At 39.8% G+C, this 11471-nt stretch overlaps 1 protein-coding gene across 12 annotated transcripts in view; it reads right to left on the reverse strand.

Moving 5' to 3' along the window:
* Nucleotides 1-11255, reverse strand: part of ADAM22 (ADAM metallopeptidase domain 22) — a 234458-nt gene extending 223203 nt beyond the window's left edge. For 8 of the 12 annotated variants that reach the window (XM_086396267.1, XM_086396265.1, XM_086396263.1 and 5 more), the window contains exons 1-2: nt 10693-11255; nt 10070-10230 (exon numbers count right to left, since the gene is read on the reverse strand). In XM_086396267.1, the coding sequence (XP_086252393.1) occupies nt 10070-10230; nt 10693-10783 (252 nt within the window). In that variant the 5' untranslated portion in view covers nt 10784-11255. The remainder of the gene's footprint in view (nt 1-10069; nt 10231-10692) is intronic. The other 4 variants (XM_086396259.1, XM_086396260.1, XM_086396257.1 and 1 more) reach the window with 2 other exon arrangements.
* Between the last annotated feature and the right edge of the window lie 216 nt (nt 11256-11471).

The following is an 11471-nucleotide window of genomic DNA, read 5'->3' on the forward strand; positions in this document are numbered from 1 at the left end:
ATGGGGGCATGGAACCACTCAGGGGTCATCAGAGCAAGTCTGACTAAAAAACACAAGGTTCTCTTTTATTTATTTTTTTAAATTTTATTTTATTTAACTTTACAATATTGTATTGGTTTTGCTATATATCAAAATGAATCTGCCACAGGTATACATGTGTTCCCTTTTAAAACATAAGAGTGAAGCCAACCACTGAAACCTCGTGGGCCAAGATTAAAACCTCAGAAAGTGCCTCAGACTCCTTCAGGTCTCTTTCTCTAGTTGAGCCAGGAGGATATTGGACTGAGCTGGCACAGTGGACCCAGTATCTTCTCTCTAGATCTGATATTTTTTATTTTCCTGAATCTCACCTTCCACCACCTTTATACCCACAGTCTGCTCCTGTCCACGGTCTGATACCTCAGGATCACTCTTCTGCCAACTTCTACTCTAGTCTCTCCTAGATCGATACTGCCTTGTATAACCTTGACTGCTATGGATCCATAGCTAGGTTCTAGGCCAGACTCCGGACAGGATATTCCAAAGGCACTAAAAACACATGAGGGAATTCATGTACATCAGGTCTGTGAAGTGGCATTTCCCTCTGCAGCATCTTGCTAATCTAATCCAAAGAAAGAAAAACCATTGATCTCAGAGCTTAAGTTCTGACCAGGTATAGCAATTGGTGTGTACCAGCCTGATACTAACATCCTGACCTCAATTTCTCGCAAACAAGCCTGCTTAAAAAGCAAACTGAAAAAAAAAAAGTATATAAGAATAGAAATTTACCACCCAGAGGCGAAAGCTAGAGGCATAAATCCATGCCAATCAGAATAAGTGGTTGAAAAGAACTGTCCACCCATTCTACTGCCTTATGTAGAAAATTTTAAAATGACTTGTAAAATGTGAGCTCTTGAGGCTGAGTTTCAGGAAAGTATCATTGATTTCCCATCTTCAAAGAGTCATCTAATGTTCTTTTACTTGGGACAAAAGAAAAAATGCAGCAAAGGGGCAACAATTGCTAAGTGCTAAAATCTCCTGATACAAAATTAATTTTTAAAAAGGAGAAGAAAAACGTTGAAGGAAATGGCAATCCACTCCAGTATTCTTGCCTGGAAAATCCCATGGGCAGAGGAGCCTGGTGGGCTACAGTCCATAGGGTCCCAAATAGTTGGACACAACCGAGCGACTAAGCACAGACCCTTACAGATGAATATAATTCTGAAACAACCCTTTAATACAAACAACAAATAGATGGTGAGACAGGGTGGGGCAGAGGGAAAAAAGGATTAAACTTTTTTCTTCTCTGTCCAGCTTTAGAACTGCTGATATTTCTGGATCATAGTACTACATTGTAAATTTTATTTTCAAAATAAATTTATATACAATAGTTTGCTCTGGGGAAAACAGATTTCTGTCTTAAAAGCAACTCAAAAGGTAAAATGAAGAAGGACACCTAGAACTTTAAAATCAGTTTTTCTATATGATGTCTTCATAGTTTTTGAAATACAGCATTTTAAACTCCATTTCTGTCTCAAATAGCTATAATTATCAAAGGAGCTGTACATTCAATATTTGAAAACACAAAAAATTATTCATTCATTTATTCATTTGGAACACAACAGTATTTCAAAAGAGAGTTCAGCTTGTTTTATGTGGATAATTACAAGAAAAAATTTTCAAGTGGGTGAGAAAACCAGGGGAGAAAAAAAACTCATTAATTCAATAAATATTTATTAAGCATCAACTCTGTGCCAGTCACTGCTCTAGGCAGTGAAGATGTGTGGTGACCAAACAGACAAGATCACTATTCTGTCTTTTACAGTTCGATGATGGCATAGTGAAAGAAAGACAATAAACAAGTCAATTGTTAAAAGGAATGTCAAGTGCTAGGAAGGAAAAAAGAGTACTGGTGACAAGGAGGGGAGTGGAATAGGACTACTTTTAAAAAGTGAACAAATGAAACCTCTTGAGATCACATTTTTAAAGCCTAATATTTACTTCAATCTAAATCTAACACGCACTTGAAAATGTGCACAGATACGAATTCCCAGGTTGATAAGTTACCATGAGTCAAGAGGATTTCTGATGACTTTTGTATTGAAATGGGGATGATAAGCAGGAACAGGACAATGATCTAGGAATGAAGCTACTATGAAAACTCATGCTAAGACTTCTCCTCTGGAAGACAGCACAACTCTCCTAGAAACTTTTGGCATCCACATTAAGGAAGGGAACAAAAGTATGAGAAACCATGCTTAATATTCTCCACGACTTCAATGTAACTGGTTTTACAGGAATATTCCTTACAAGATTCCTTCAAATTATCCTTTAGAAAGAGCCGGGAAAGTGACTGAAGTGGTCAGGGGAATGACTGAGAAAGTGTTAGCTGTTCAGTCATGTCCAACTCTTTGCAAACCATGGACTGTAGCCCACCAGGCTCCTCTGTCCATGGAATTCTGCAGGCAAGAACACTGGAGTAGATTGCCATTCCCTTCTCCAGGGGATCTTCCCAACCCAGGAATCGAACTCAGATCTCCTGCTGATACCAATTCAAATACCAAGCTCCCTTGTGACTAACTGAAATCCAAAGAGATTTATGAAAAAATAACTTAAATCTTGAGAATACAAAGAGCTCCTCGGCACTCCTCCTGGGTGCAAACTGGAATCCCCTGGAGACTTCAAAGAAAAAAAAAAAACTCCCACCCTAGAATCTCTGGAGGTGAGGCCAGTGCCCTACAAAGGAACAGATGATAATTCTCCATAAATAGCTTCTGTTACATGAATTTCTGACAGATAAATCTCCAAGAAGTGCTCAGAGTGCAGATATTCTCTGCTGCTATTCAGATGCACATGCAGATATTTCCTTGTGGTTAAAAGAATATCTGAGGTACGATTTCCCTGGTGGTCCGGTGGTTGGGACTCCAGGCTTCCACTGCAAGGGGAATGGATTCAATCTCTGGCTGGGGAACTAGGATCCTGTGCCTCACAACATGGTCAAAATAAATAAATGTTTTAAATGTTTAAAAAAAAATCTGAGATAGAAGTAGAAATAGTAACCGTTTCTAGAAATGAAAACCTATAACAAGTCCTAAACATGACATCAAGTCACCCTTAAATGAAGTTAGCAAAGGAGGAGATCAGGGTACGGTAGAAAATCAGGTAGGAGATCAGGTCAAGAGTTTTCAAGAAATGTTACATTTGTTCCAACTTATAGATAAATGGGTAACCACATATTAAATAAGAAGCAAAGATTACAAAAGGGTCATTTTATGTTAATCTCTAACATTTTCTTTGAGAATTCTTTACCCAGTTCTACTACTTTTCAGGTGTATAACCTTGGGCTGATTAATTAGCTTCCTTAAGCCTCAGTTTCCTCATCTATAAAATGGGTATAATCATGCCTACCTCATAATGAGAGATACACATGTAAATCACTCAGTACAGTGCCTAACATAAATAGTAAATATTAATTCTTATTTTTCAACTCTTTGCCTCAGTATTTGCTTTCTAATGCTTTTATTACCTAAATGAACATATCCAGCTAGATGTTCACAGAAGCTATCATTTTGGTTATTATTGATTATGTATCTCTTTGAGCTGAATGCTTTGACATTTGGGACTCTGGAGCTATTTGTTCTGTGAAGACAGGAAAGATATTTTATATCTTTTCATTTGAAAAAGTACACACAAATATGGATTTCTATTGAGCATTTCATGTTTCTGCTTTATAAAGCTTAGACCACAAAGGAGCATATATAATTTTAGTATTGACAATTGGATACTGAAATCTTTGATTTACAAAGAAAGATTAGATCAATGTGCACATCCAGTTTGAAAACAAAACACACATCCTTTGAGAGGTGTTGTTTACCTTTTAAATGTTAAATATCTTTATATATTCCATTCTCATTCTCAAGGTAGTAGAAATCAATCATTTCTACGATTTTATGCAAGTTTCTTCACTACTATACAACTTTTTAAAGATATTTTCAAGTGCTGCAAGAAATATATAGTTCCAGGGGAACGGATGTAAGAAATCATTGACCCCAGCACCACCGAATGATATCCAAGGAAATGTTGATGACCTCCTGCACAAAGGCCAGTTTAGCATAGTGCTTCAGCACACAGGCAGCACAGTGGAACTGAAGAGACTGCGTTCAAAAACCCTCTCAGCTATCTACCAGCTTTGTCATTTTGCAGTTAAATATTACCTGTCACATGATTCTTGTGAGGATGCAATGAGTGGTATAGGTCATAAGTACTCAGAAAACTGTTTGGCACATAAAAAGTAGCCACATACGTTACCATTTATTAAATATTATTAAATATTTTAGTGTATTCTGTAACATGACAACACTGTATAAGTATTTATCTCTTCCTGATTTCTCTTTCCTTCCCCCTTCTCGCCATTCATCTTAAGGTGTCTTTCTTTTCTTGTGTCCTCCCCCACTCTTTAATTATTTCCTTTTTCCCTTTGGGGTTTATCTATAATTCTTAACGGTGGATGTGGCAATATCTGGACCCCATTGGAGTTAAAGAGTACTACTAACCCTATGTGACAAGAGAGCAGGCCTTCCTCCATGTACTTTTAGAAGAGGCTTTCATCATTAAAAATGACAGAACACTTGGCATTCATTAAAATAAGAGAAAGCAAATAAAACTTAAGGACAATTTTTATCATCCCATAAACTCTTAGAGTTGGTCACAGTTTTCCATGTGTAGCTATAAAGACGTGATGAAAGACAACATTCTTTTGTGCACGGTAAAACCATTGGGCAGAATTTCAAAGATTCCCAAAAGAAATAAATACAAATTGGGATCTCATAGACTGAAAACAAGATGTAAGAATATTCCTACAATTTTAAATTTTATTTTCTTTTAAGTATGTAATTATAAGAGAAGGTTGGTAGGAAAATAAAAATGTGCTGGGGAATGTCTCCTTCCTGTTTATCACAGTGGAACAAATTTTTGACTGGTTGCATAGTTTTATCAATACTGAGCTATTTAGGTTTAACAAATGCACATTAAGGAAAAAAAAGATGTTTGTCCTATACTCGCAAAATATTTCTAATTCCTAGGAGCCCTTTTTCTCCAGGAAAGCAGTACTGCAGACAATGGATGGTCACGCTGAAGCAGTGTTCCCAAGTGAAACAACCCAATTTTTGGTGCAGCTCATGCATGCTTAGGCATATAGATAATTATGCTCATAAAAACAGTGCACAGCTATCTCTTGCCATCCTGTGTCCATCTTGCATTTCCCCATTCATTACTGATTATTAAAACTATAATAAATGGTAGGTCTATGTTCTCGACACTTGACTACTTGAGAGGCTTACAAACCCTTTCCAGGGAATGAAATAGAAAACAAGTAGCCTGTCTATTCACTGACAAAGACTTCTGATAAAAAGAAATTCTGCTACTTGTAGCAAAAGCAATTACTGGCTGCCAAACAAATTATTGAAAATGTATGGGGTGACCACATAGCAAAACAAACCTATCTACCACACAGCAAATAACCTATCTTTGATGCTGCGCTAAATCTATCATGCTTGGCTTGCAAAAAAAAGAATAACCAGGAAGATGCTTGCTCTTTATAATAGCAATTATGTGACCATCAGTTTCAAACCAATAGCAGGACTCCGTAAGTGATACCTTACCTATATGGGTGTTCTGTTAAAATATGTTTTATCCTATTATCTGCAACATACAATTTTTTCAGCACAAGTAATTTTGAGTCAGATGAAAGGAAGACTGCATACTTTGAATATTCCAGTTCTGCGTGCTCTTTTACAGAACTGAAATTACTTCAGTTCAGGAAGACAATCTTGAGGAGAGCAAAGTTACCCACGATCAAATACAATTCTTTTGACTACCATTTCTAGAACTTCATGGCACAATAAGCTTTCAGTATGGGTCAGTCATCTGATTCAGGATGAAAATAAAAGCATACATTCAAGTAACTGGCCATACAGATATGGACTTATACCAACAGAATTAATTATTTCACACCTATCAAATTGCCAGTATTTCCACAGAACTAAAATAAATTTTCCAAAAATATAAAAAGTGCAGTTCCATTTTTGGATGAAAACTGAAGTAAAGACACAGTCAAAATAAAGTTAGGGTGTTTTATACCATCATAGTTCTTGTGAGCTTTCTCAAACATTAAGTAAAACATTGCTGGTTTCCTTACTCTAGATCAATGACTCTATCTTAGTAGGTAAGAAGCGATTCTTCAGTTAGGTTAGATGACCTATAAGATTTCTTTCATCTTTATAATCATTAAGATTCCATTTAGTTATGTAAACTTGAGTAATTTGTAACTTACTTCTGGGAAAGTGTTAAATTCTGGTAATTAGGGCACCATTTTGCATTAAAGTGATGTCATAAAATTTCTAAATAGTACTCAAGCAGCCTAAGGGAGTTAATGTTATTTAACAAAACTCATTATAGTGCTTGTAGAACATGCAGAACTGTTCTAAGTGCTACATAAATATTAACTCATTTATACTAAGCAGCTAAGTATGCTTAGTAACTAAGTTCTTATGAAGCTTAATGAGTATGTGAATTGGCATTGAACAATGAATTAAAGTGAACAACCACATTCATTCAGCCTTTGAAATTAACATTATTCATTTCTAACAATTAGGGTTATACCATAACAACATGATGGTATAGGTAAGTCTAGTAGGTTACCTATACGTAGGTTGGTAACTCCACTTACTGAAATCCTTGAACTGCCTTCAGGAGAAGCCCAAATTCCTCAGCAAGTCATGAAAGTGCTGCAGCATCTATTTTTTGGTTTGTTTCTTCTGTCCCTTAAATCTTAACTATTTGCAGTCAAAAATTCATCTGATTTCACATGTCCATGTACCTGCTGACCCTTCGTTTGATATGACCACCCCTTCCCTATAATTTGGTCAGTTCTTACCAACCCTCAAAACACAGTTCAGATAGCGCCTCCCCTTGAGAACCCACGCTGACTGCTCAGCTAGGTTAAGCACTGTCTTCTCTGCTTCCGCATCTCTCTGTGATCACCTCCAGAATCACACACAAGGACACAGTGTAACTACCTATCTATTCATTCATCTTTCTACTTGTCTGTAAACTCCTTAAAGGCTAGAACTGAGTCTTTTACCTCTAAATCCCCAGGATCTTACCAAAAAAAAAAGGTATACAGCATGAAAATTATATAAATGTCTTTTAAATAAACAAATCAGTATATACCTTTGTGAGCTGATAGAAAGCATCCTAATTTTATTATTAGAAAGGAAATTGCTAAACATATTTATGAGTATAAATTACATCCATCTAATCACCAAAGAAATAACAAGGTCCATATATAATTAACCTATGTTTTTGGATTCAATGAACAGTTCTCAATGAAATAAGAAATGACACATTGCAGGACCACTCCTTAGTTTCCTAACTGGAGAAGTGTTGGCAGATGGCAACTAAGTCTTTACAACTCCGCCAGATTCAGCCCTACTAGTCAGTGATCACTAACTGTAGCTGAGAAAGATAATAAACTGCTGTAGCTACGTAGATGACCCAGCACCCAACCAAATGCACTATTTGTACCTCACCAGGTGCCAGCATGGAGATAACTGTTTGTCATAATTATTTTGATAACAAGACAGTATCTTCACTCTCATTTCTGACTTGAATGAATAAACTACTCATGCTGTTGTTTAAGCTGCTGCTGCTGCTGCTAAGTCGATTCAGTCGTGTCCGACTCTGTGCGACCCCATAGACCGCAGCCCACAAGGCTCCTCCGTCCCTGGGATTCTCCAGGCAAGAACACTGGAGTGGGTTGCCATTTCCTTCTCCAATGCATGAAAGTGAAAAGTGAAAGTGAAGTCATTCAGTCGTGCCCGACTCTTAGCGACCCCATGGACTGCAGCCTACCAGTCCCCTCCATCCATGGGATTTGCCTGGCAAGAGTACTGGAGTGGGTTGCCATTGCCTTCTCCGATCCTATCAATTTATTCACACCTCTCCAAAAGTGAAGGTATTTGGTGGTCTTGGTCATTCTTCTCAAATGTGAGGTTTATCCTTGTAGGACGTAGAAGCTGCACAGGCCCCAAGTACCTTCTGCCCCAAGTGGAGAGATCTATGAACCAAAAAAATACCCCACAAAAGTGGTATTCCAGAAATGGGGAGAAAAAGGAGGACTGGCCTGTTGTCCAAGAATAGCAGTCTTTCAGCGACACAGAGAAGGGCAAAGGATACCTAAAGACATCACCAGCATGAGGCAGAAGCTCCGGGAGTCTCCAGGTTCAATCCTGCAGTTTTCTTTTTCTCCATCTCTACTTTCTTCCTCTCTGATTTGTTTTAAAGCACTGTGATTTGTTTTAAAGCAATGTCTATATCAGCAAAAAGTTGGCTTGTGGAAGACTCTACTGGATGAGAGACCCCATATCTTCAATGAATAAATTGTATGGAAAAAAGGAAGAAAAAGGATGAGGGAAACCATGCATTAAAGAGGCTTTAAAAAAACTAATTGCAGTTTATAAACATTATCTGGATCCTGGTTCAAACAAACTTATATATAATATTTACATGTCTATTTTATATACTTATATATAATATATTGACATATTTAATATATATTAGCTATGATAATATCATGATTACATTTTCTAAAAAAATCCTTGTCTTTTAGAGGTGCATAGTTAAATGTTCTTATGAAATGTTTCAAAATAATACAGAAAGGAAAAGAAAATAGGATTATATAAAATAAGATTGGCTATGAGTTGCTAATTGCTGAAGCTCAGAGTTCATTATAATAGTCTGTCTACTTTTGTGTGTGTGTGTGTTTGAAATTTTTTGTAATAAAAGTTGCAAATGAGTGTGAGAATATTCCTCTACAGAAGTAATTCTAACAGTGTCTGATGCTTCTTTAGTTTTACTATGGAAACAAATCATAATGGAAAAGGTATTTACCAAACATTAATTCAAATGATGGGATCCTTCACTAAAACTTGACATATTAAATTTTCTATTATAATTATCTAGTTTATGGATATTATTATAGCACTTTAAATTAATTTATATCATGTTAAGATTTTAACAAAATTAAGTACTTGGCTACAAATAAGGAGCATTTTTCTATTTTTACATATTTTACATATAGTAAATTACTATGATTATCACATCAAGACACATCTTAAAATATTAAGAATATATTTAGACATGTAAAAATATTCAGCCTACTTTAGTGAAGTGTGCAAAATTTTCAACTATATGAACATGTTCTATCTTAATATGTACTTACAGGTGGATAAACTGGTTGCCAGGGTGATACATGTAAATTTAAAAAAAATGCTTACAGAGCCCCAAAATATTTACTTAGATTAAACAGTAAGTTCAAAAATGAATTTTCAAGCATATCTGTGAATATTGACCTAAATATAGTAAGTGGTAGTTATATTTTTATTTTAAAACATACTTTATAAATGCCCCCAAAGCCACACTGCCCTAATTACACCAAGAGGACTGCTACCAATAAAGAAAGAAGGGGAGAAGAGGATGTCCTCTTTGTAAGGTGGAGGTGAATGGGTCCATCTCCAATGTCCACAAATTGAGTGAGTTGAGAACCTTGTAGTTCAGCTTAATTTTAAGGTTTAAGTTTAGACAGGGATGTCTACGCTTGTTTTTCCAATTTTCCTACAGTACCAATCTTGGCTTAAATCACACAAAGCCTTCTCTTTGAGAATTAAAACAACAACAACCACAACAACAATAATGATGATGTAAATCCTGCTCAAATATTATATCCCTTCTTGCCTACACCTGGCTTTTGCTTGGCAGCGGTGAGAGGGTCTCCGCCCCTTCACTTAGGTTGCCGCACACATGGAGGCATCCCGCACAAACACTTCTTGAGCAAAGCCCCTGGCCTGTGACTCTTTGGGGGTTTTGTCCGCCTTTCTCTTCTTTCTTTTGCACAGGGAGCGCCATATATGACTCGCAAGAGAATTCCGCTGCTTTCACCCAAGACACTTCATCTCCAGGGCAACCGAGCAAACGCAGGGTCGGAGTGGGCCGGGCCGCGCGTAGGACCACCCCCCTGGACCGCGCCTCTCACCTGCCCGCTGCTGGGGTCGCCCCGCACCCGCGTGTCCAGCGCGTCGTGCCCAGTTTCGTCTTCTCCACCCGAGCTGTAGATGAGTCGGAGTGGCACGATGCTCTGGCGCTCCAGGAAGCGGTTTTCGTTCCTCCTCTCCAGCTCGGTCAACGAGGCGTCTCCTTCGGGCAGGAAAGAGGGGAAGGAAGAATCAGAGAGAAAAGGAGAAAATAATGACCCTGACGGACACTCGTCCATCCTGCGGCCCGATGGTTCCCCAGGGAAGATCCCACCTCCCCTCCCTCCCAGACCCCATCTGGGAAGGACGCAGAGATACCAGACGCAAAGCCTTGGACCAGCTCATCTGAGAGCATCCAAGATCGGGGCCCAAAAGCAGAGCCCCCTCTCCCATCCTCTGCATTCCTCTTCTACTTCCGAAGAAAAACAAGCATTTGACCTAAAGCTTCTAACGTATCCGCGCGCCCCCACAATATATTTTTTGCTTCACTTCTCACCACCCTTCTAAATAAAAAAATCTCCCCGCTAACTCGGGAAATGGGGATGCTCCTTTATCATGCGCTTGAGGGCTGCAAAGATGCCCGGAAAATGGTACCTCCCAGAGCCACAGAGGGCGGCCAACTTACCTGCCGGGCCGCAGCGCGCCGGGGGACAGGTCCCCAGGGTGCAGAGCAGCAAGAAGGGCACGGACACAGCCGTCGCTGCCGCCGCCTGCATGGTGCTGCCGTCCGCCCGCCTCGCCCGAGATGCTCAGCTCCTCATGCCCAGGCAGCCGTGTCCGGATCCCGCGCCCTGCGCCCCGCGCCCGGGGCTAGCCTGGGCCACCCGCTCCCAGCCCCGACCCGAGCTGTGGCGACCCAGGCGCTGCAGCCTCCACCGCGGCGCTGCCTCAGTGCTGCATTGTGCTCCGCGGGCGCTTCCGCTGGTGGGGGGAGCGAGCGAGTGCTGCATTGGGCGGTTGGCTGTAGCTAAGTGGTTTCTAGCGCCTCCCACCTCATCCCCTGGCAGAGGCTCCGGCGGGCGACGAGCGCTCGGCGGGGAGCGAGCGCCTGCTGCAATCGCCCCCCGCACTGGAGCAGGGGCGCGCACACGAGAGTCAGCTGGGAAATGTAGTTCTCTCTCCACGTCCTGCTGTCTCCACGACGGCGCGGACTGTGGCGACCTCGTGACCACGGAGTCATCTACAGCCTGGAAATGGGAGGGAGGAAAAGGGCGAGAGAAAGGAAGGTCATCCCTGGCAAGGCCTCCTGGGACCGAAGATGCCCTAGATGCGCCACTGCGGGAGCCAGGATTCAGCCACTGCGTCCCCAAAGAACTGCAATGATGTTTCCTTCAGATGTAGTAGTTAAATTATGATCAGGCGATCATACCCTCAAGATTACATGGTAACGTAACTATTCAACAA

The sequence above is a fragment of the Bos grunniens genome, chromosome 4 (assembly GCF_055505025.1).
Source record: "Bos grunniens cultivar Pamir isolate PY7600 chromosome 4, Bosgru_T2T1.0, whole genome shotgun sequence".
NCBI lineage: Eukaryota > Metazoa > Chordata > Mammalia > Artiodactyla > Bovidae > Bos > Bos grunniens.